General features: G+C 42.6%; 1 protein-coding gene across 1 annotated transcript; it reads right to left on the bottom strand.

Annotated features, from left to right (window-relative positions):
- Positions 1 to 1071: 1071 nt before the first annotated feature.
- On the bottom strand, positions 1072 to 25253 carry LOC136715592 (glutamate dehydrogenase, mitochondrial). The gene is made up of 13 exons (XM_066692855.1): positions 24681 to 25253; positions 17773 to 17853; positions 17139 to 17194; positions 15590 to 15653; positions 13531 to 13625; positions 10522 to 10701; positions 8829 to 8966; positions 8283 to 8420; positions 7767 to 7847; positions 6323 to 6446; positions 4823 to 4914; positions 3270 to 3332; positions 1072 to 2371 (listed from the first exon to the last, which is right to left on the bottom strand). Exons 1-13 carry the CDS (start codon positions 25078 to 25080, stop codon positions 2252 to 2254), a joined length of 1632 nt encoding a protein of 543 aa, XP_066548952.1. The 5' UTR covers positions 25081 to 25253; the 3' UTR covers positions 1072 to 2251.
- Positions 25254 to 26477: the final 1224 nt, after the last annotated feature.

The raw sequence follows: 26477 nt of genomic DNA, 5'->3' as shown, positions 1-26477 counted from the left end.
TGCAGTCCCTCTAGAGGACACAAAGGGTGTGGTATACCTCTGAAATTAAATGTCCTGCACGGTTCTAATTAAACATTATATGGGTAGACATGAAAGAGATTACATAAACTGTGCTACCTGACTGTTCCATCTGCGTTTGATCATGATATAATAATTTCTACGGTCCTAAACACATACCATTATTAAAAGGTATTTTGACAACATTAGAACAAAGATGCTTGAAAGTTCCGTCATCATATACTAGTGCACTCAGAGTAAACATGCTTTATGGAAATGCGTAGAGAGCCTTCCCTTTCATCACCTCGGCCAGTGCAATTCCCAGGTGAATAAACCTGCTATCTAGGGCAGTCTTACACTGACAATTGGAGTTTCATGAACAAATGGCATATAAATATTCAATATTCAATTCAATTCAATATACAATTGAAATACTGTAGGTAAAGTTAATACATCAGAAAGGAATTTTAATACAGCTGTTTCTCCAGAATTTCAACATACCATTAGAACTGGTTGATCCAGTGATAAATATAGAAAGGGATAAATCCGTTTTAGTTTTTTTTCAAGTTTTCTCTCATGCCTGTAAAAGACAGGAGTGTACACTAGTTTTCGCCACTAGAATGTTATCAGGTGTAAATGTGACGTACACAAAAGAGAGCAGCTTTTGTTGTGGGAAAGACCAAATTCAAACTCAATCCTGCTGGGAATTTGAGAATTAAAATCAGGGGATTGAAGAAAAAAAAAAAACTAAACATTCAAGAAGAACCGAGACCTGCTCGCTCACAGAGTATGGTAAAGACCGTGAACGTGGCTGAACCTGACTGACCAGTATTTCAGAGGCGATGCAACTGGATGATGTGCTGCCCTGCAAATACATCACTCCTCAACATCTGCCTGGCCAACGTCTCCCTCCTTTCATGAAGACCTGAAAACACCAGACAGCAGTGTATTTGGTTTCGCACAGCATTAACACTGCAGCAAGCATAGTTAGTCCTCTCACTCTTTGTTCCCATATCCCCATTGCTCTCAGACACTCAAACCCACTCACTCTTCAAGACACAAAGCCCACCAGTGTGCGTTTTGTTGTTTTTATTTGTTTCTCGGACAAAAAAAAAAAAATTCTAACCCAAAAAAAAAAAAAGCATTACAAATTTACCAATAATCCCAAAGCAGTGTTCAGATCAAGGCTCACATGGCAAGAAGAAACCAGAAAAATAAAATAAAGATTTGTTCCCATATGCATTCTCTCTCCAGCCTGTCTAGCTTTCCACATAAGCTGTACAGATCAAACTTTTACACAGTTAACATTCAGAACAAATGTAGCGCCCAAAGCAGTACTTATAGGTGGGGGGTTATCATTTCAGAGAAGTGCGTCTTTCAACCTGGAACTAAACACAGCATAAGTGCACCAACAGTCTACATAAAATTACAGTAAACCTGGAGGCCCCACTTGCAGATGAGGTCGTTTTAATTACTCAATTTTTAATGATGCGCCTGCAACTGCTTATAGGCGTCTGGTTTACACTAGAGTAAAGCTCTTTCCAACATTAAAAACTAAGGCATACAAAGTAATACAAAACAAAAGTGCACTGTGTTGATAACAACTTGGCAATTTCAATTCAATCCATTATAGGGTTTGAAAAATAAGAACACTAAACCCCCAAAATATAATGAAAATATCAATAGCCATTAAAACCGATCAACTGTGCCAGATAGATCCAGTAATAGAAGCTCTGAGACTCCCTCTCCTTCCCTGATCTTTACTACCTGTATCAAACGTCAGCTGACCGACGGGACACCGGTCTGCACATGTTCGACCGCGTCTCTGTCCGCTGGGCTACTTTGGTGGAGCCGAAAGCCATGTTAACCGCAAAATCTGTTTTGGTGTGAAACTTTATAAAAGCATACAATGGAGTCTGATAAGGACCTGGGATGGAAAATAAAATAAAATAAATCCTTATGGAGGAGATACAGAAGGAAATGAACAAAAAAAACTAAAAAAAAATAATAATCTAGAGATTTATAAAATCACAGGTTAGCTTTGGGCTCTCTCAGAACAAAGGTTATCTGTCACAATACATCTCTAAACACGCTGGTACACAAAAAAAGAAACAGAAGAGTTTTCTGATGGTTATACAGACAGCATATGGTACATAATATGTAAACGCTTGATATGTTATAAAGGCTGTATTGGGGCGGGCAGGGAATCCTCGAACTGAAGAGGCAGAGGGCAGGCAGGGCCGGACAGAGGTATCTATGTGAAAGTCAGACCGGCCTCGTTGTACACCTTGAACACTTTCTCAATGGCGTTGACATAAGCAGCGGTTCTCAGATCCAGCCCCAGGTTGTATTTCTTGGCAGTGCGCATGATTTGCTATTAAAAACGGAGACAAAAATAAATGCAGAATTAGCACGAGAGAATCCACGGCACTGCATAGAATACAATGAGGTGCATCGATGGAAACCACTTCAGACAAACAAACATCGACTGGAATACGAGACACAGCTGGTGCGCCAAAACAAAATAATAAAAGCAGGAACAACACCACTACCATGACTCATAGCAGTAGATCAAATGACATATCCATATCAGAGAAAGGGGGAAAATAAAGTGTGTGTGCGAGTGTGGAAAAAAAAAAAAAATGTTGGTTTCAATATATTTAAATTCCTTACACAGACAGACAGCGTTGGGTAGCTAGGATTGCCAGCCACTACATCAAGACGGGAGAAACACAAAGAGATGGGGAGTCTGGGACAGCCGAGCACGACAGAGAGGGGTGGAAAAATCTGACCCCTTTTGCCCCAACCAGTCCCAACAGCCTCTGCAGCTGTGAACAGGTTTCCAGTGACTGACACGCACAGCTGGAATGTGTAGAATGAGCCACACATACCGACGGCAGGACTCGCACCGGCTCAGGGCGAGGGCAGAGACACCACAAGAAACACCTCCTGTACAACTTTATGATCTTAAAGCTTAGAGAGGGTGGCTTACGCACCTATTAACTTTCCATGAATGAGTAATGTCAGGATTAGACGCACACATCTTTACAGTGGGGAAAACAATCAATCCCCCTAAAATCCTACTATGTACAGGATGACATTTATGCACAACGTAAGATATAGGAACTTTTGGAACTGCTGTTCTGTGATTGGCTGGTTACTCAGATGCGATTTATAATACACAGAATAAAGTGAGCGAGGCGACGGCGAGACCTTTCCACACATGTGGTAATGTGTTGGTTCTGTATAAATACCGGGGATTTCACACTTACCCTAGCGGACCTCTCCATGGTGTAGGCCAGGCCAGAGTGGACAATATCTTTCTCAGAAGCACCCTGTGAACAGATAATTAAGACTTGCATGGAACAAAGCTTACCGATGGGAGGTTATCATTCATAACGCTTATAAAAGGGAACCAGAGTATTGGTAAATTCTCTTGACAATAAATTAAACATTATGTTTCTATTTTAATCCTGAAAATACGAATTTGTTTATACATTAACTACAACTTTTGTAGCTCAACCATAGAGGAAATACATTGACCATACATTTTTTGTATTAACCAGTGTGTAGACTAAGCATCTTGAACATACTATCCCGATCTGTACATATTAACCTGATAATTTACCCTTATGAAAACATGTCACCAAACTCCACATATTAAGAATCTTTGAAAGATGTTACTCATAATACAATGTAGATATCATATCTATTTCAATAACTAATCATTATTTCACATTTAATACTCTGGTTATATTACACAAAACAAATTTTGTTACCAAATTGTTAGTTAATTGTCCAGGACTATACTACCTATAGATTAAATCAGTTCAGCCAATTCCTGAAAAGTGCCCGACACAAAAAATATCCTGATATTGTTTTACTGCAGGCAAAACAGGAAGACAGAAGCAATATTCTTCTCCACATTCACCGATTTTGAAAGATAAATTATTAAAGAAAATGTGGGCAACAGCATTCGGAGTTTTGTTTGTCTTAGCACATCACAAGGTCTCGCAACTGCAAATTAATGATTTTCCCGATTTTTATTTTCACTGCCGCGGGGCAAATCCTCGATTAACCAGCAGAGCAGCATTGGTTTTAACGCCCATTAAAGTTAATGCGTTTGTTTTCGTTTTTGTTTTATTCCCCTCCCCTCACTGAGCAACTAACCTGTAGTGACTGAACCTGTGCCACCCCACACCCCATTACTCAGCCCAAACGGCACGGTGCGTTGTCTACAGGAGTGAAATCTGAGCGCATCGTAAAAATTTGATTAGCAAAATAGATTCTTGTTACTCAAATCTCAGTCGTCTAACCTGATTCTTGCACACCTGACCTTGCAATGAAAGCATGTTTTTCCAGCATTCCTACAGCTGAACCAGGGTTACATACATATCTTACATTACAGTAAGAGGTCTACTTTAGGTTCAAGCCTTAAACATTTTCGTTGGTTCATGTACACAATGCTTTCCAGTTGTGTCATTTCTTTCTTTCCACCCTGGATAAGGGCGCCTGCTAAAGAAAGACATAATAAATAGTAATAATTTTCAAAGTAGGATCCTACGATTGATTTCACGAAACAAAGAGACAGTGTACTCCCAAAAGATCAAGTGCTCATTAGTAAAGCCAAACACAAAAACAAAAGGGTGGAAATCAGACCAAACACTATTCAGTTTCATAGCCTTTGGGGTATAGTAGAAAAACAAACCATAAAAACATGTTCAGAGACTGGCTCTTTGTTCAAAGGAATAAAGCAGACTCTGGATAGGTCTCATGTGGAAATATGAGGAGCGTTTGAGAGGCAGTGAACTGGGCATATACTCACAGCTACTCGGGCCTGGAACTCGGCAGTGGGCACGATGGGAACAGTTCCTCCGTGTTTCCCAAACTTCCTCTCCAGACTCTCCTGGACTGACACTAAGAGACGGAGACACAAAGGATACTTTCAGGATTCCAGGCGGGCACATTGTTCCACAGCAAAAAGATACACAATTACTGCTTGCAAAGGCTTTAATTCAATAGGAAAATGTTACACTATAGAAGAGGTTTAGAATTAGGCTGCGATGTGAGGGGTTGGAAATCCTGCAGCATCTCTCTCCCTCCCTCAGAGGCAGCACCCTGTCTGTTGTGTGTCAGCTAAACTTAGTGGAGTTGGGGTCTATAGGCTGTGGCACTAATGTAATAGAGGGCTGGCTGACCCTGGGTTAGGACAAAATCAATCCAATTAAGAATGGAAGCACATCATTGCAGCCTGCGTTTTAAGATGATCAAACTATATTCGGCAGGAGGATGAAACAAAATGGATACCAGTTCCAGACGGATTTAATTTCGTCATCTGCTGCTGAAGCCCAACTGATTCTTTACACTCGAAAATCAACCTAGCATTTAATCAATAATAAAGGAATACAACCTGTAAATGCATCTCTAATATTTCAATTAGGAAAAACAAAAACAAATCTTTCTTGCCATGAAGAAACATATATAGTCATGCATTTAAACTATGACGACATCTAGATCATAAAAAGGTTGAAAAGCTTTCTTCCCTCATCAATACCAGTCCAGGCACGGCCACACCGATCATTAAAACCAATAAAAGGGAAACTCCCAGACTTTAATTTCACCTGCTCTTTGATTGATGCAGTGTAAGTGGAGTCATTAAAGAGGCTCATTCGGGGAGATCAGGCTACACTCAGTTTCTATTGGTGTCTGTGGACGTGAGGAGATCTGTGCTGGCCAAACCCTTTTTCCTGGAACATCTAATTTACATGACTGTTGATAATGCGATGGTGCAGAGCAGTGAGATGGTGCGGTAAGAGAGAGAAAGACCGAAAGGCACACGTGATCGTCTCTATTGCGCAGGACACGCAGCGGCCAGATCACATATTTATTACACTGCAGGTCGGGACACAGTGTCATGTTTTCAAGGGCCGTAGGGAAACAAAACAGTAGTCACCAAAGCCTGCCAAATTTGTACAATTTATCAGGCTTTATCAAGAGTGAAAGTGTGATTAAATTCAGCTTCAAAGAGATGCCCTTTTGTTCAGGACACAGCATATCTGGTCACATGACGGCAGGGATGCTTTGTAATTTAAATTGGTGTCAAACACCACCTAGTGGCATAAAGGGGCAACAGCAAGTTGCTGCAAGAGTATTCAGGAAATCTGAATCTGAAAAAACAAAAAACAATAAGCAGAGTCTATCAAATATAGACACATCATAAATAAAATAATCCTTACTAGATTTCAGCCCGTGCAACTAAATATTTTGTCGGCCATCGCTCGAGTTACCAATGGCCAGGAATCGGTCAGCTGGGCGAGTTACTTACTGAGCAGGTGGTAGTTGGAGTCCCTCTCGTACTTGAAGGTCAGCCTGCCATAGCTCACATGGTTGAGGTTCTTCAGCCACTCGAAGTAAGACACCGTCACACCACCAGCGTTCAGGTACATGTCCTGCACAACAGATTTACACAAATCACACGAGCAGCCAGAAGGACACTAGTCTATAGAATAGGCAACAGGATGTTACAAGTGCAGCTTTAAGGATAAGCAAAGATTCTGAACAACACTGAAGGGATTGATTGGTTCTCTTTATGATGTATGATGACATCATCTCGTAAGGACTGTTTTGCACATACGGTCATCTGTGTTGCTATGTTACACATCATCAGGGTAAGATTCTTGAAGCACTCCTATAAAATGTAATTTAAGAAAAAAACTACTTAAAATAAAAATGGCATACTATAAATTATACACAAAGTTCCCTTCAAATTACGTGGGCATACAGCATATGCCCTCGACTACACCTCTGATTAGAAGCATTAATGCAATCTCTTTCTCCAGAACATTTCAACCAAGACTGCAGTTTGAGATTCAAGAGACGCTCTCTGTGGGTAAAACAACAAAATAATTTCCCTTCTGGCACGGGATGGGCTGGCTGAAGAACAATCAATTAATTGATCGCACGGCGGAGTCGCGTGACGGGCAGCTATTCAGGCTTGGGCTCTGCCGCAGCGTTAATCGACTGCAATTACATGTTAACCTTCCCTGCCTGCCTGCCTGCTGTCCCACGGGTGATTAATGTCCCGAGCTGCGCTGAGCGCGGCTGCCACTGCTGAGTCAGGAGCCAGAACGATGCCCTCAGGGACTACAAGGGCAGCTAGGTTTGCCTGGCGTACCAGTCTGCCTCCTCTCTGTCCCTCAGCAGGACGAGGAAGGGCAGAACTCAAGAGAAGCACAAAGACAGGCTGCATTCGTTTAACAGTACAACAGTTCTTAATTCAGAAAGCCAGGCACCTAGGCGTGGTCCTTTAATGCAGAACATGTATCCATATTTGCATCAACGCTTGTGATTGCATGGCCAGTTTAATATATTCAGTTGATAACCACTTAAAGTTCAACTACTCAATAATTCGAGTTCAAGAGAATATTCATGGAATATTTAGATTTGTGTTAAGATGGAAAATTGAAATAAGGCAAAAGCAAACTATAATGGTACTGACCTTACAGTAACAATATCAATGAAAATGTCAAATACGCAGAAATTACCCTCCACTAATACGCAACTGCAAAAGCAACTGCCTTTCAAATACAAGCCCACAACATCGATTTTAAATGCCTAATTATAAAGGCGAATGTGGATGCCCAACATTCATCCACCTTTATGGGATCACTAGAGCAATAAATGCACAAAGCCGTCAACTGCTAAAAACAGATATGCTGGCAGACTGGGTTCGAAAGCTCTGGCTTCTGGAGTTGTTCTGCAGGACTTACTGGAATAACCATGATGTTTCTCTCCAGGAAGATCTTATCGGCACCTGGGGTCGTGGGGCCATTGGCACCTTCGGCAATGATCTGCAACACACAACAGACACGGCAGGGACTCAGTACATAAGCCGGTTCTCAGGTCTGCTTTCTGGTGACTGGGATTTGCAAAGGTCTCATGTACAAGTTCTTTAAGTGTGACTCGAAGAAACATTTGAAATACGACTCCCAAAACAAAAAGGACTGGGGCTGCATCCGTTTCAGTCACTACACATATTGTTCAAGAAAAAGGTGACATTTATTCACACAAAACAACCAAAGCAGCACGCAACGACTGTCTTCTTTCAATGCCGAGCGATCAGTCAAGTTAGAATGACCACATTACTGCCGTTTCTCTTCAGGGTAACAAAGGCACAATTATACCACACTAACATCCTAATCAGACAATCACAGTCATTCAGAAAGAGCACAATGATGTGTACCCTTCATGATGCATCTGACAAACTGAACTGGTTGCCCCCTCACCTTGGCTTTGATTTTGTGTGCGTTGCCCTTGGTCAGCTGCTTCTCGCTGGCGGCCGGGATCAGGATGTCACAGTCCGCCTCCAGGATGCTCTGCTCGTAGGGGGTGGCGTTGGGGAAGCCGACAATCGTTCCATGTTGCTGAAAGAGCCAGGAGGTGAAGGTCGATTTAGATGTCAACCTCTTAATGCTGCTACCTCACACAAGCGCTGCCCAATTGTGCTAACAAGGGGAGTCAGCCAAAGGTGTAAATTATACCAGGATACAAACAAACTACAGTCCCCACACAGTCTAGGTAAAAAAATCTACAGTAAATACAGCCACACAAACAAGTCTCCAGAAAAATAATAAAAAACAGTGCAGTAGCAAAGGGAGCATGAAAAACAAGCTGCAGTACTGTCTTTGACTGCCTAGATGGCACTGTGGCTACACTTTATTGGACTGCAAAAGTCCCAAGCCAGTGAAGAGTAAGAATACAATAAAAGTATAACATTTAAGGTGTGGTGGCTCAGCGTTGGTACAGCTCATGGGAAAAGCAGGGCCTCTCACCAGCTTGTAGTCCTCCAGCTCCTTGGGGTCGATGCCATTGGGGTTATAGATGCTGCCGTCCACCTCTCCCACTCCCACACACTTGGCCCCGTAGCGATGCAGGTAGCGCATGGAGTGCAGGCCCACGTTGCCAAAGCCCTGTCGGGAGAAACGGACATGCGGTCAGAGGAGCTTGGACGACAGGCCAGGGGAGACCATGACAGGAAGAGGGTCATGAGGGTGGAGGAGAAAACTGTCCTTGAGGTCCTCTCCTAGCAGCCTTTGAGCTCCCAGTTGTGGAATAAGCTGCCAGAGTCCTGGTCCTCTATTGTGCCCTTATGGTGATTCACTGTAGGTTTGTATGGTTTTAATGTATATACACACCGTGTTTACACCACTCTAATGGTAAGGTTGTGTAGGACACTGTACGTTACGGTTTTTAAAACCATTTCAGTTGCCATTGATAAAAGGTATTGCTAAATGACTTCAAGACTTTTTTTTTTTTTAGTTTTTACTGTGAATTAAAGCTGTTGCAATATTTATCTAGGAAGAAGTACCCATTCTCATTCCTCTATGCTTTTGTTTTGACTTTAGTACTTTTTATGTCATTTAAAACGTATGCAAAAACCCAGCTCTTTTTGCTGCAGGCCAACAGTTTTTTTGGGGATGTCTGTCATTTTATACTGGCATTGCAATGACACTGTTGCCACCTTGTGGTTACTCAGTACCTTTTGTCACAAAGGAATGATTTTAACGGTATAATCCCATCCTCAAACACAAACCATCCTACTGGTTGTGGCCCATTAAACGGCGTGAGAAAAGCACAGTATACTGGAGTCAATTAGCACTATGGTTTTACACTAACATGGGCTGTTACAGATCCGCATGTTACATGTTACAGGTCTGCACTGTTTTCATATTCCCTATTTTTAAGTTTTATATGAATTCTAATGCAGCTGCTCAGCTTTGACCTAACAGAAAACTGGTCAAAGGCAGCTGACTGACAAACAGCTGAAATGCGCAGAAGAAACTATTTATGAACTCAAAGAAATCTCTTTGCAGACATCAGCAAATCCCCACAAAAGAAAATTAAATTGGAGTTGATGTAATCCCTCAACAGAAGCAATGGATTTTCCAGGCATGAAATTAATTTGCCACGCATTAAGACTCCAGTAAAGCCTATAGTGTTTAAAGCACTGATGACTTCTTGCTTATATACTAGAAACTACAACGCATAACCTTTTCTAGTTCAAGAGGCGTCTCGTAAGTCACCCAATTCATCAGTGTAGTCAGCCTGATAATACATAAAAGGGGAAGCAGGTACTTAACTCAGTAAAACAGAGAAAAGTTCTGAAACAATTGTAAGGAAAAGGAAGTTACTGCGAGTGTTCCTGATTGGACAGTTTAAATCACTGGACATTGACCTTTGAACAGCAGCTTCACAAACAATACTGCCAAAGAAGCAGAAAATGAAGACCAGTCAGCAAAAAATCATAATCTTTGTCAGTTCTTTTAAGTGTTAAGATGCAGTTAATTACAAGTCAAAGAAACAAATGGAGAACTTAAACCTTCAAAATGGTTGTAATTAATCACTAAAGCAAAAACACTCCCCTGCAGCAGGAAATTGTTTATTTTGTTCCCTATCATGGCTCACTAACTGTACTATCAAGAGTTGGAAGGGCTAAAGCTTTTCCTAGCAAGCAGAGTTTTGTACCTGGATGACGAAGGTCTTGTCCCCAAAGCCAGGGGTCATGCCCAGCAGGCTCATGTAGGTGGCTTCGTTGATGAAGTTCTCAATGCCGTGGAAGACCCCGCGACCGGTGGCCGAAATCCTGCCATGGATTCCTCCCTGGCTGATGGGCTTCCCGGTCACACAGGCATGGGCATTGATGTCCTGCAATGGCAAACGACAGGGACAGATTCAATCACTAACTCAGGACGGAAGAGCTGCTTTTTGCATGCAAACAATGATCCCATGTACAATAGGCTATAAAACAGTCAGTCAGACTTCCAGAGTCAATATACAGATGGGAAGGTGCCGTGTGAATGCAGGGCTTTGTGGGGCTGTTTTTCGCTGCATCGTGACCCACCGTCTAGTCTCACAGCTGCTTTTGAGTCACATAAGGTCACTGTTGTTTGGATGAAGCCTCCAGATTTCAGTCTCCAGATGATTTAAACCGCTTAACTGAGATATTTGCTTTAAAACGCTCCTTCTTATTTAGTTTCTGGTGGTCACATACATGGCTAATGAGTGACAAAGGCTGGCAGCACAGCAGGTTTTAGTTATTAATCCCAAATAGAAGACAATGGCGTCTTCATATATGGTTATCCATTCTTTGAGGATTTGATGGCGAGTGACCTTCATGGCAGTTACAGACACAAATACCGTGGTCAGAGGCAGGCAGCACTGTATTGCACACCGTTGTCATATATTCAGGGCTCATGCTGCTTCACTTTACATTTCAAGGGGGTCAGATGCCTGGCAACACCAGCCCGTCAGTTAAAACTTGAGGTTTTCTTTCCAGATTTCAGTCACACGGGTTTAGTCTAAAAGTGGGCGATTCCCTTGTGCAAAGCTAATGACAGAGTCATTAACAGAGTCATCTGATTAAAAAGTCATCAAAACAGAATTTAATTAAGCTATAGTTTTCCCCACATTAATGCTGAAAGTCTTTGAGTCACTTGCGGTATTGCATTTCGGGGATGGGGTTTAGTGACTCATCTGTAAACGCCATCTTTAAAACACCATCTCCTTCCCACACCTCCCGCTGCAAAGCAACACAGATCGAGCCAAATGGAAAAGTTCTGCCTGGAAACAGACAGTGAAGGCTGGGTTTAGGAAGCCACACTTACATAGGCTGCATTTATCCAAAAACACACACACACGCCCAACTGCGGACCATTTTACTTTGCCAAGCACTGCCAATTTCTTCCTAAAGACCCACAGATGCGGAAACACAAAATTGAGCTCGGCATGAGGCCAAGGTCTGGCCAGCTGACTACTGGGAAGACGAATACAAAGGAAACGCTCCTTTACACAGCGTGGACAAACACTGAGCCGCATTGTCTAGGGTCTGCAGCTCAGCAGCTCATCAAGATAAGGCCAGGCGTTCAACCAGCAGTGAGAAATGGGATTTCACCCAATTAAGGGCAGCAAGTGCAGACTCTTTGCCCTTTAAAATGAACAACAATAACTTTACAGTTGCATTATTTAGAGCCCCACCATCAACAAAAGTACCTCCGAAGTGAACAGAACTGTGCAATATCCCTGAATAAAGCCTTGGTAGAACCTCACATTGCTTGAACACCACCTTAAAATCTGAATACAGGTTCTTCTGCATTGGGAACAAGGTTACCCGGGGTTGAATCTGACTCGCCTACCAGCTTTGAAAGGGTCTCTCCAACAGGACACCCCTCTAACTTTGAAGATCAGTTTCTCCCTCCTTTGTTACTATGGGAACAAGTCACTAGAAATGAGAATAGCAGATTCTTGACAGGACTTCCTCAGCTGCCATGGTGATAGTATTGTCAAGGTCCGGAAACACTGGTGCAACTTTTTATTTTTTTATTTGATAGGGTCGAAATTCCCTTATTAAGCATTTTTATCAGGAAAGCTGCAGCTTGGTCACGCAGAAACTGGCGCTTCTGCAAAAACAACATTTTAGTTAACAGGAGGAAAGAGAAACTGCTAATATTGTGGTTATTCGAATAACGATTTTGGTTCCCACGGATTTTATTATTCCTGCAATGAATCAGGAAACATGTACATGACACATGTACGTCCCTCAAGCTTCTCTGAGATTTATCAGACTTCTAGTGACACTTGAGTCCTGATCCCTCATGGCTATAACTCGGAAGATTAAGTCTCCAACGCTATTGCAAAGGTGCAAAGGAATTATCCTACACAGCTGGCAGAACCTAAATCTCAACTTTTACGCACACAAGGATTGTCCACTGCGCTGCCAGGACAGGAGGATGATGCATATTTCAGTCAATGCAGACGGGACACAAATACCGCAAATACACAAACCAAGCAAGACGGGGATGTTTATATAGGAGCCTGGGGAGGTAGTAAAAACGGCTGGACGTGGTATTCCCAGCATGCAGTTCTGCTACAGGATTTGTCCGGTGTGTTAATCAACTTCCCAACGTATAGTTAAAGCACTATGCATTCCAAGTTTCTATTGGCTTTTGATTTGGAAAGAAGGGACTCTCTTGATGCAATTACTGTGACTTAATTACTCTTTAGGATCGCTCTTTACTGCAAAGCCTCCATTGACATTGAGGTTTTGAACTGAAAATCTGATCTACGGTTGAAGATTTACAGCCCAAGACTTATTGTCCCAATGGCATATTGCACGCTGTTATTCTCCTTCATTAAATCTCCAGGTGCCAATACCTGTAATGTTTGTGTGACTCAGATAAGACTCGTGTTGGGGGCAGGGAGGGAATTGAAACTAAAACTATAATAGAAACTTGAGGGAATGGCAAGTTCTCTTCCTTTTACAGGACATTTCACAATCACAAAACCCTGAGAACTGGTGAAAACAGAAATGTATTAAAGGGGAAGGCTTTGGACAAGCATAGCAATAATTGTCTGCTTCCACACTTGGCTAGATTCTTCTTCAGCAGGAGTTTGTGCTTAAAACGCAGAAATATTCTAAGATGATGACAAGGGGTAAAAGCTCAAGAGCAAAAGGGCCCTGCTTTTGACATTACTCACATGGTGGCCCATCGTGTTGGCATAGGTGTCAGCGATCCAGGACATCTCCCTCTCTCCTGTGCTCATGTCAGGGGCAGGGACATCAATGCCCGGTCCTGTCAGGGAAAGGGAGAGACGATATTTAGGGCGGAACTGGTAGAAGAAATCCAGCAATAATACACCAGCACAGTCAACCGGGCAAAGGAAGTGAGTTTTTCTAGTTCTTGTGTTTTAAAGATAACAGACAGTTACATCCTGGTCCCTTATCTGGTGTCCAAACTCTTTGATGGGTTCAAGACAGGACAAGAAAACCAAAGCAGCCAATTCACACAGTAGCATTGGGGCTATTCTGCAACTTGGGAGTCATGTGCTTTAACTACCCTTGACCTCTGTAACCAAGAACAGCAGCTCGGGTTACCGGTCAAGGCATCCGGAGCACAATCCTGTCGGGAGGGCTTTTATCCAACGGGAAGAGAGGCCGTGTACGCTTTCTAAAAGCAGAGCAGGGGAGGGCTATTTTTTTCCCCAGCCCAAATCACATGCTCCCCCCCGGGTTAGGCAAGGCAGTCCGAGCCATGACAGGGTATGGGTCTTACAGTATTTATAGCCCCCCGCTACATTCCACGGGGTTGCACTTCACATTCCTGCCCTCAGCGTACGTCTCTCTAAGCTCACGTGTCTCCCTTGCACTGGAAACTGGTTACAACCACACATCAGAAAATACCCTTGGGGAGTGTGAGACCTGCAACTGTACACAATAACAAGCTCACATTTAAACACAGAACCACAGGTATAATGTGTTAAATAATGAAGTTATGTGGAAGAATGCGTGTATGTTTGAGTTAGAGGCCATTACTATTTTTCCTCCAGTGCATTAAGAGATGTTGAGAAGAACTTGGCTTGTAATGGAGGCGTTCTTTTGAGAAATGTTCTTTTGATAAATGGATAGTTTTTTTCCATGTGCTGTGATGGTGGTAACAATTGAAAATGTTTTGTGTTTACTGGGCTTAATCGCAAGTATTTTTGTTTCTAGAGTGAGATGAGCAAATCTGAAACACCGAGTCCCCTCATCTTCTCGAATAAACCAATATATAGAACGTTTTTGGTTTTTAGTTAATACAGGTTTGTAAATGTATACATTACAGTTTAATTTAGTTTTCCTACATTTCCATAGACGATGTTGGTATTTTTAGGGTATGACATGGGTTTCCAGGAACAGAACCATCAATTATAAGATTGCACTGATGGAAATAAAGGTTCGACTTATGACGGCTCTGCAGGAACCAATTAGGTCATAAGTGCGGGGGTCACCTGTATTTATAAGGCAATACTCAAAGGAACTGTGCCCCACGCATGTATTTTAATAACTCTGGTCCCTTTATTTAAAAACAAAGGGAAATAAATTCAAATACATCTTTTGACAGTAGTCAGAATTATGTCACAACCAATGCAGTATACTTCATTTTTTTTCCCTTCACTGCACATTCCTGATCTGCAGAAGATTGGTTTAGAGATGGTCTGCTAAAGGTTGTGCAGAATGGTTTTCCATCCAAAAGGTGCTCCTCACGAGATCATTAAATCAGTTCTGTGTTTGGACATTTGCAGTCCTTTGCTGGTGTTGTATTGTATGAAATTAAATTGTGTTCCCAAAAGCCTTCATTAAAATGACATGCACACAGTGCGCTGGGCTATAATGCAAATCAAATGCAGTTTTCTGTTGCCACACAAATACTCCCAGCAGTAGTTTTCCCCACTTTCCAATACAGTCCTACAGCAGTGCTAGTGACCTAATAATACCTAATTTTCCAAACTACAGACAGCATAAAGTAAAACATAATTGAAGTATATAAATTACATGCAAATCTACACTCTACAATTGAGCTTAAGTGGTTTCAGTCGCCATATGAACGATCTATTGGCTGACACTGTTATTGAGCTTCTTATCATTGTGTCTAGCAGCTCTGTAGGAAGGGGGGGGCTCATTTACACAATCCTCCCCGGGGTACACCCACAATTACACCTCCCACAAAGAAAAACACTATCTCTTCCTCTGTTCTTCACCAGTGATTCAGAAACTCACCAATAAAGCCCTTCTTGGCCAGCTCGATGGTGAATCTCCTGGTGATCTTTTCCAATTCGCTGTCCTGCAAGATGAGGAAAACAAAAAGGTCAGATTCAAATGCCTCGATACTATAACAGTATTTCAGTGCATCTGTTCAAACGATCAGCATTCCTCAGGACATGTATAGAAACGGGACACAACAGGTTAACAGTATCTCAATTAAGATCAGAAGGAAAAGCAGATTACCCATTTCCACAGATTAAACTCCTCAATAAAGAACAGCCCAGTGTGACTCAGGGAGAGGGGTGGGTCTGTAAGAACTGGAGACAACAGGCTCTCAGAGATCCCCAGTCAGCTGGAACGATCGGCAGTTTAGTTCCTGATCTCTGCCATCAGGGCTAACCCATCGGCCACGGGGAAACATATTTAAAGGTTTGGCTCACTCACACTGGGAAATGACAGACACTGTGCAGTCGGCAGAACTATGGTCAATAGAGGGATATTCACTGTACATTAAATCTATACAACTAACAAATAACAGTAAGCTTGGATCTACTGGAAGGATACCAGTCTTAGATGGGTGCATGTATAGGGTTTCAATTCCCCCTTTAGGCTGCTCCCGAGTCCAGAGAATATTATTACTTCATAGCCGACAGAATACAAAGGCCATCTAACGGGAACAAAGCACAGCCAAAGCAAACTCTGTTTCACTTCCTTTCAATGCAGAGGAGCCATTTCTGGAGAGGGAAAGTGCTGACTGGAGTGAGCACATATTAGGATGCCTGAAGAGTATGCAAGGTACCAGAGATACTAGAAGTGTCAACACACGGGGACAAAAAATAAACATTAAAATAATGTTTTTACTTGTTTTCAGAAGACATTATAACTGAGAAAACAGCCTTTCATTTATCCCTGTGTAAACGTTTTATTGTAATACATCATCTTTTTATTTTTACATTACATATGAAATGCTGTTTGAAGCTCATCAAAATGGCATAAATATCCCCCTGGGCATTCACATTTTTTCTTGGTACAGTGGACTGTAGATAAGGAAACTATTTTAAGGCGCTGGTTGAAACCAAAATGTGGCGCGTTAACCTTTAATTTTAGGACTGGAGTTCGCAGTAACCAGAGGACGTGACACACTCTGAGAATCAACAAGACTAGAAGCCACAGGTGGTGCAGGGGATAACTGCTAGAACTGAAATGTGATTCAGCTCCCATATGAGATTCTGGAATTGCATCTTTTGAGGTTTAAGAAGTGTGTAAAGCAGGAAAAGGGGCTGCCATTTACTATGTAATGCAAACCGAGTGTATGTAACTAGAGCCAGTTACAAACCCCCTGCAGTGGCAAAGTTCTTTCCTGAACAGCAGCAGATAGAGTCTGAGAGAACACAACTGAAAAGGTCATATAGATCTCATGAATTATGATGTTTTAAAAGTGCACTTTCTATCAGGGCTGAACAATATATTGGTATAAGATGCAACAAAAGCAAGGAAAGGGGATTTAATCCAATCACCACCCATGTAAATCAATGGATCACCTCAATGGAAAAAAGGCACTTACAGAGTAATTCTTTGTGTTGATTTTCACTCCCGCTTTGGCTCCTCCAAATGGTACATCTACAAAACGAAACAGATGCGATTTACACCCAATGCTTTACACCCAGGGCTTTATAAAGCACTGATCAGAAAATTGTATGTACATGGTTCCCTGTTTGAGAGCGACAGATTGACATTGAGCATTCAGGGCGACTTAGATTTATTTTAAGCATTCTTGGAGGCTGGGATGAGCTAAAGGCAGATTCAAACCTGTGCTGCTATGAAAATGTACTGCTTTCTATTTTACTAAAATAAGCACTTTTTGGGCGTCTTAAGTTAAAATTTCTCAACTCAATCAATTACCATTTCAACAAGCCTGGATTAACAGTAATCTTACTCTTGAATATGGGAGTTGCAAATCAGTGCTCCAGTCTCTGAAATAACCAGGAAATACAATCAAATGCTTAACTTGTGGAAAGCAACCTTGGTTTTTGGGCGTTTCTTTGAATGTCTTGGTTCCTAAAAATTATAGTTGTATGCATCTTTATGTGTTTAAGTGTCTAAGCAAGATTTATAGCACTCTTCCAGTTTGATTCTAGCATATAAGCATCTTTTAACATTTTCAAATTGAAAACTCGCCAAATAACACGGACACTCACCAACCACTGCACATTTATATGTCATCAAGGAGGCCAGAGCTTTTACTTCATCCACAGACACATCAGTGCTGTACCGGATACCTGAAAAACAACAGACACAGGCAATTAGACGTGGCGAGACCAGCAGTTGAATACAGTTCTCCACACATAGCAAACTGCATTCCGGACTGTCTTTGTGTGTCACTTGGCAAGGAGAAGAAAAGGTTTGTTAAGCCCTGTGGTTCCAATAATGTCAGGGACCAAAGTTTCTAAAGCTGCCAATTATGGGATTTTTGTGCTCTGCAGAATTAATTGACATTACTTGCTACTGTAGTCCTTTTCTTATGTCTCGCACACATTCGTTTCATACTTCTATATGGATTCAATTTCAACAGCATGTGTTCTTGGAGGGCTACACTGCTTGGAAAGTGAAGCAAGCACTTTGCAGATTCTACTTTACCTGCATAGCAGCATCAAATTGCAGGTATAGCAAAACACTGTTCAGTACAGCAGAGTGCATGACTAGCAGGCTGCAGAGGAACTGTACAACACAGGCCATCTTTGATTGGTCAAGTTTGAGCATTTAAGCACACTTTCCCAACAGGGAAAAAATGCAAAGCATGCAGTATAAGACAAATTCACTGAGGAGCAATAACCTCAAGTCAGGTAGTTAATGGTGCCCTGTGTCCATTCAATTCATGTCAGTTTACAGCACGGAGTACAATAATCTCACAAAGGACAGGGGAGTGGGTGGTGGATCGAACGTCTAGTGGATTGTGTACACTTTCATCTCACAAATTAGACATGGGACATCTTCAAATACATGTTTGTTTGTTTTTGTTTTTTTTAGGTTTTCAAATGCATTATTTGAAAAGCGACCGGATTGAAAATGCAGACCTTTTGATAATAACACCAAGCTAATATAACAACTATCCTTACAAAAAACAAGAAGGGATCTATAAACCTTGATCAAAAAGAGGCCCACTTCCAATTACCAATTTCTCATTCTAAGGGTTTACTTATAATCAAGAACCAATTCCAGTCTTGAGGCATCCTTTAGCTACATTTTTGTACAGCCTAGCTCAGCAAAATACCTCCTCATGTAGGCAGGCAGGCATAGAATAAAAATCACAACATCATTATGGATCCAGGAAATGCACTGGAGTGTGAACACATCAGAATGCATCAGGCATACAATAACCTATTTCCTATTTTCTACTGTGAAAATGTTAATAATGTAAACAAACAGAAATCCACTAGAGCAGTGGGCGGTTAAAAAATCTAGCTTGTTTGTTTACAGGGTGCATAGGATTTTTTATACACATTTAACAAATCATCGACAGGTTGAAGCGCCCCCCCTTATCTTAATAATAATATTGTCCCTGAAATGGCTGCCAGCGTGCCTTGGGCATCATCACAGCGTCTCTTCACTCATTGGCTGTGCGCTTTCTGAAGCCCCGCCCCTCCCGGTGCATTCATGAAGCCTGCTGGCAGCCAGAACAAGCGCAGGCCCAGTCCATTTGAATTAGTCTCGGCCACCACAGAAACAGTAAATCGTGCCACGTTAATCCTCCAAAAAGAAAAATAGATACATGCCTTCCGAGCCAGGAAAGCCATTGCACTGACCGGCCTGTGCCTGAATCTCCAGCACTGGGAGCCAAGCAGCGTGGCAAGGAGAACTTCCCTGGAAGATGAGAGTGGGCGCAAGGTGCTGCAAGCAACGACACCGCTTCACCGCTGGAAGCCAACTAATCAACAGCTTGCCAGTTTAGATGCGAGCGTTAAGAAGTGCACTTACCTACACAGCACAGACAGCTATTATACCATCATTACAAGGAACGGGCATTGATGCACAGAAAATCTCACATTGTATTAGTGTAATTCCCAGTATTTCCTATCTGCCATTCACCACAAAGCAGATTTATTATACTAAAACACAGTGAATGGTATTCAGTTTGCTTTGCTATTGTAAAATCCCACCGTGCAACATTCCTTTTTGCTGTGTGAAAAGAATAGACCCAGGCAGCCAGGTGGGCAGAACCAGGGTCTTTCAGAGGCTAAGCAGTGAGAGGGAGAGGGGCTTGGATGCACTAGAAGTAAAAAAGCTTATGAAGTGTATGGAAGGTGGATGTTTATACTGAGGGTCCAATAGATATTCAAGTTAGCTCAAATAAATAAAATATTGGGATAAAAATCAACTTTAAAGTAACAAAGTATCTTCTACAAAATGCACTCTACTGTTTGTCTGTTTCAGCAGTGAAGTCCTGACTTGCACGCCCATTGCAAGTTTGTTTTTGTTTTTCCTTCATGTGATCCTGTTTAAACACAAAATGGTTGCAGCTGCTGGATGTCTAAACCGGAGCTCTGAGGGAAGAGAGATTCCTGTGTGAGGGAGCCAGCGGTGCCAACCCCCCTGCACCATGACTCACTTCCTGTGCTATTCAAACACCACCACTCAGTGTGTTTTTCAAAAAGGAAAAAGATGGCAGATCAGACACTGGGTGCGGTTCAGACTGGCTTGCTTTACAGGAAAGTGTATTGAAGCGCTATACACTAGTAAATTGATGCCGTCAGAACTGGTGAAAATTGTTAGTCAGTTGAAACTATTTTTTCCCCCTTTTTGGCATCACTCTTCTGCATTTAGGCTAGTTAAATAAATGAAACTCCTCTTACAAAAATGAAAATGTTTGGATTTCGTGGTTTGAAAATCCTATCCTGTCCTTTGTTTTTTGGGGCTGCAGAGATTTTGGGTTATGTGCAATTTTGCATGAAATTAATGAAAGGGAAAGACTTATGTTGTAAGTCACCCTGGATAAAGGCGTCTGCCAAGAAATAAAAATAATAAAGAAATCAACAATTCCCAATAACAGTGTAATCATTCCAAACAAATCTGCGTATCTGAACTCCAGAAAAGAGCACAAGGTTGTTTCGGCACTGGACTCCCAGTTTTTAATCCTTTTAAATAAAGAAGTGTGAAACTCCCACTCAATGAGATTCAGTGAGACCTTAACATGCAAATGCAAGAGACGGCCAATTACACTGGACCATCTTAAACTAATTACCGACACATATGATCAATCTGTTACTGACATACTTCATGCAAGGCAAACACAGGCTGTCCCTGGATAGCAGTATGCAGTAGCAAGAGAACCGGAACCCCCAGGAGTCAAAGGTTACGCTGCAAGGAAGCCCGCCAATGAGGCAGTCACCTCGGTGATTAATCTAATTAGAATAAACACTAATGTAGTCACATCTCAGATCGTCCTTTCAAGAGAGATCAACAACAGCAGCAAGGAAAGTGGGCGTGTCTAATGGAGAGTGATGGTTCAGTACAGACAGATAAAGGGTGCCGTCTTCAAATTGTCACTTTAAAACAAATACATATCCCTCCCCCCCCACTTTTGCATGGAATGACATTTGACACCTTAAGTATTTGCATCACTCTGGAGGCTTGGCCTTGTCACTGCGTGGAGAGGGACAAATTACAAAATAAACCTGTCCCAGGCTTGGCCAGGTGCTCAGTTTAGCCATGGGAGCATTTTGTTTTACTTTAAATTTCAAGTGTGTTATTGGAACCTTAAATCTCCAAATGAAAACTGCGAAGCACAGTGGAGAGTTTTTCTTTTTAAAGTATAATTTCTTGCACTGTCTTTTGATGATGATGGCAAAACAGGTTAATCAACTTTGAAATGCGTGTCATTCAGTACTGAATAAACCATGAGGTTGAACTCGGCGCAATACAAGAGACAGTCTCTGCAGCTGTTCTTTTTCATATGGGAGAGCTGTGCAGGTTTATAATTGGCACTGTGTGTGTAGCTCTGTGGGAGGGTCTCAGGCAGGGGTCAAGAGCAGAGTGGGGGGTGCTTCCTGGGTACAGGGAGTAGGGCAGGACGATCACTGCAGGACAGCCCTGTGGAGACTCACAGGATCTCTTGGCACTTTTTTATGCAAGACAACAATCAAAGAAACTCTGTTGTATAGCTTCCCACATCGCTGGTCTCTTTCAAGCTAGTTATGGAAAGTGACATCTAACTTCCTTAAAATAACAGCCATGAAATTAATTCTGCAGGTTCTGACATCCCCCCTCCCCCAACACTCACACACTCCACCCTTCTGTCATCAGTGTGACAAACAGGAGAGCCTGGGCTGTCCTTAGGCTCCGTTATCTCTGCCAAAGCTGACCCGTCCTGCGTCTGAGCCCTGTCTACCAACCAGCAGGCACTGCTGCCCCCGCCACCCCTCCCCAGCAGGCCAGAGGGCAGCCCGCTCCAGCCATCGCTGCCCTCTCTTTAACTCCTTCCTAACTGCAAAGGAGACTGACTTTTCTCCATTGTGGCTTAATTTTACCACAGGCCAGTACGGATACTCCTCAGTCCAAGTTTCCCTTGGAAAAACACTTACTTTTTCACTGAATGTGCCACTGAATTTGGATGTTGTGCACTTAAAGTCACACAGAAGAAACCCCCAACGCTCATTATTATTATTATATATAAACTAAATTTCTCTTACATCGTAATAGTTTGTTAGAAAACTAACAGGTCACCCGAGACCAGTGCTTGCAACCCAAACAGGTGATTATTTGCAAACGACTTGAGGCAAGACTATCTATTCAGTCCCTACACTGTTCAAAGTTTCTCAACCATTTTCCATGTGGTACAGGAGCACGTATGCAAGTGCTCTGTTCAGGGAAACTCCTGTGGTTTAATAATGAAAGCTGATTTAGTGAGAAACCACAACAAAGAGGATTGGGGTCAATTCCACTTTTTCAGTAACAATTCCCTTTTTCAGAGATATTCACATAATATGCTCTACTGGAAGTGGACTTGAACTGGATTGGAAAACTGGAATTGACCTATCGTTGTGTTGCCTATAATCAAAGTCAGGCTCCTCTAGCATTTGTGTAAGATCTTGGAAGACACCTTCAATCAAATTGACCTTCGTGAAACTCCCGACCATAGCAACCCACACAGGGGTATAGGACAGGAGAAAAAGCCACACTGTCCTTCTGATATAGAAAACCTATGCCAACTTTCCACTCTACAAATCCATTCTCACATTGGGCAGGTTGTGATGAATGTTTTTTCTGGCCAACTGCCTTGGATTTGCCACCCTGCTTTCACTTTGCTCCCCCTCATCATTGCTTCACATCATGCCCTGTGGAAACTCGTGGTGTAACAAATCAGTGGTTCAGGCCGTTGATTACCTCACAGTAATGGCACCCATGTCTTTATTCATGAATGTTTAAATGCAGAATCAGATTTCCCCATTTACAATTCAATTAATTTCTTAGCAACAGCTAATCAGTATTAAATTAAAATGTCTGATTCTAAATAAATCAGCATTGGGAGTGCCCTAAAAGATAAAGGCTCTGCTGGAAATTCTGCATTCCTGTTATTGTAACCACACACAATCCCCATGAAAGGATACATCTACAGGAATTGTTGTTTTTAATGTACTCTCCCTTACTCAACACCTGGACCCAATGACCTTATTATGTACTGTATATACAGTCTATGTCTGCTTGCTAATATTTTAAGGTTCCTTTTCTAGCCATCACTCCACCTTGTCCAATCTTCAACCCTTTGTCTCTTTGCACTCCTTCCCATCCTATTTGTGCATATTCATCTGGCCACCAAGCTATACCTCTCCTCTTCCTCCCATGCACTTGCTAACCCATCTCTCTGCTTTACAAACCTATCCACGGTTATCACCAGCAACAATTCGCAACAAATGGCCACCATGGAAGACAAACCACAAGCACCTTTTGGTTTTTCTGGTTTCATTACTTGCGGACTATTTTAAGCATAACGAATATAAACTTTCCATGCTTAGTTGCAGTCTTATTGTACAGTATTTGTGCTCCACTGTATACATTCTGATGGTATGTAACTTGAGCATTGTAAAAAGTTTTTACAGCTTCCTTTAGAGGTCCAATGCAATAGAGGTGTTGATTTTTTGGATGCTTTGGATGAAGACTCCAACCAAATAACAAATACCAAAAGTCTCTGTGGCTCCAGTCATTCCAGTCCTGAGTGTACCAGTAAACAAGTTCAGGATAATAGGTTGCAAGACTTCCGGTTTCTTTTAATACACGGCAGCTCTGCCAAAATGCATGAAGGAGAAAGTTGGTGTGTTTTGTGTGCAGCATAAAAAGAAAAATCATTGCAATCATTCAAAACAGTCTAGGCCTCGGCTGCAACTTCAAAACATACACTATGCTATCATATGAAGGGGGGTTGGCCAAAACAGACTGTCAAACTCTTAAACAGCTGGTGCTACACTGATGGTGTTTTTGTTGTTTTTTCTACATTGAAGTCAATTCTTAAAGGAAACAATTCAACACTATTATACTTTGGGAGTTCTCAGTCTGCACTGGTGCTTCTGCAGTCCCAAAACCGCTTTTCATTTTCTACACTGAAGGTCTGCATCGAAAAAATGCAAACTTTCCATTCGCCACACACTGTCCCACTCTCGGGGGGTGGTTTATTATGAAATCACCATGACAACAGCAAACATGTCCCAATCACCCAAAATAACATTTTTTTGTAGGGCAGGGATCAAGGGCCTACGCCTTATTGTAGGAGAAACATGCATGCAACTAATAATTGTAAAAACTTGATAGAACAATGACGATCTTTCAATAAAGAATATGCATGCATGTATGGATGCACCTAAAACCATTGTAAAAGAGTCTTGACTTCTCTGTAAAGGTAATTGAATTACGCATGCGTTAAAATGTCAGTGGACAGTTGTTTTGAAACGGACACATGTCTCTGGTTGATTGAAAGTGATGGAGACCACAGATCTATTATTTCAATCTGGGTTGAGCCATGAGGCTTGGGTCGGGGCGGCAGGGGTGCCTCTCTCCGCCCTCAGCTGTCATCACAGTGCACCCCCCCTCCCCCCACGCCTCGATCCGCCTCGCTTACCTCCTTTACACGGGGTCCTGTGCTGACTGTGCTGGGCCCGGTACCCCTCGATCACCTCCCACTCGCCGTTGTCTCGCTTGATGGGGAACGACACGCTCAGGACGTGGTTGCAGGGCTTGATGATCTTCAGGATGCCGCGGACCCGGTGCCGCTTCTGCTCCGGCGTCTCTCGGTTCCTCAGATCCTCCACCAGTTTGTCCTCCACGATGCTGGCGCCGCGGTCGAAGAAACCCTCGACCATTTTGAAAAAGTTGGGGTCGTCCTCCTTGTCCCCGACGGCTTCGCTGTAGTGGCGGATCCGCATGAGCGACGCGGAAGCCGGCAAGGCAGAGTCGACGCATCCCGAGGCCAAAGCGCTGCCAGCTCCGCGGGAGAGCAGCTCCCCCAGATACCTGTACATATTGAACTATGAGGTGAGAAATCTAATTATTTTAAAAAGAAAACAAGGAACGGGTGGGGGAAGGGGCTAACAACTACACGGATCCTTTAAAAAAAAAATAAACGAAATGCGTGTGGAGACCGCAGCTGCTCCTCTCTGCGCTGCGCTCTGCCGCTCTGCCCGTCCTCATGCCGTCCCCGGGCTTTAAAAGGCAGCGCGAGAGCGGCGGCTGTCGGCACGCGGCGGCGCGAGGGAGGGGGCTGTGGCTGCGCGCGCCGCAGTGAGGTGCCCGGGGTTGTGCGAGCGCTCTGCTAGTCTGTGTGAAACGCATACATCTCAGTACAGCCGCGTCCCCCCACCTCTTAAACACCAGTCAACTCCCCGCAGTCACCTTAAAATTATAATCCCCAATCACCGTCTATTCATGTGTGCATTCATTCCTTCAATCGCAGTTCTGAAGGGCATCTCTTTGCATTTCCTCGCCATATATGAATGTTCATATTGTCCTTGATTGGTTGTAGCTCTGTTGCTGTAGGCCTACCATGAATTAACTGTAGGCTACTAACTTGCTTTTTAATTATATTTGTTCAGGTTGCACAATACTATCTTTGGTGTCTTGTTTTAACTTGTCACCGGCTGATTGTACAGTATGCATCAATGATGAGTTCGCAACCCCAAAAAACACACCGACCGACATTTCAAATTGGAACAATGGTCATGAGCACATATAACTTAAGGAATCGCCTTTAAGCATCACTAATCCAGTTTAAGGACACTTGGCATAGGTGCGCAGATCCTGTTATAATGCAGAGCACTGGAAACAATATGAGTGGAGGAAATGCAATGCTACACTTTTCCCTTGCACAAGACAGCAAAGCACATACAGTGTGAGGATGTGATTAGCAGTCCTAGTATTGTCACAATCACAAAAAAGCAGGTATACTAGGACACCTTTTCAGGGACCAATTGAAAATCACACACACATAGACTTAGGGTTCATGTCCAGTAACTGTCTGAATGCCCTGGCTCACTTTACATACAGTATTTGAATTTTACAGACAGTGTGAGCCATGAAAAGACTCTTCTGCTCGATACTGTACACTGAGAGTCTTCAAGGAGTTCTGTCTATCTGTATTAAGGGTGCACACAAATATGTTGTTAGGGAAGATGCTGCCCCAGAGATGCTAGGATAGACAGGATGTCACAGCTCCCAGCCCAGCCATGAGATGTGTATCCAACCCCACTGAGCACCTGTGGCATACTCTTGCTTGATCGATGTTAATAGCCTCCCTAAAACTCTCTCATAAAGTACTTCATTAAGCAAATGAGGAACTTGCTGCTGTTAGGAAACTCTCAGTTATTATTTAAATGTGGAGATTATGGACTATGTTTCATTTTGCTTTTGATTTGCATTATTT

This window comes from Amia ocellicauda, chromosome 20, assembly GCF_036373705.1.
Source record: "Amia ocellicauda isolate fAmiCal2 chromosome 20, fAmiCal2.hap1, whole genome shotgun sequence".
Classification (NCBI taxonomy): Eukaryota; Metazoa; Chordata; class Actinopteri; order Amiiformes; family Amiidae; genus Amia; species Amia ocellicauda.
The sequence above is the reverse complement of the archived record's forward strand: the minus strand, read 5'-3'. Positions and strand labels throughout refer to the sequence as shown.

What these genes read in the sequence shown, in the direction of transcription:
- LOC136715592 (XM_066692855.1), bottom strand. Translation starts at nt 25,080, where the DNA reads ATGTACAGGTATCTGGGGGAGCTGCTCTCCCGCGGAGCTGGCAGCGCT. An exon ending in TCAACACAAAGAATTACTCT is followed by an intron (nt 15,654 to 17,138) that starts GTAAGTGCCTTT and finishes CTCATCTTGCAG; the next exon opens with GACAGCGAATTGGAAAAGAT. An exon ending in CACACAAAATCAAAGCCAAG is followed by an intron (nt 7,848 to 8,282) that starts GTGAGGGGGCAA and finishes TGTGTGTTGCAG; the next exon opens with ATCATTGCCGAAGGTGCCAA.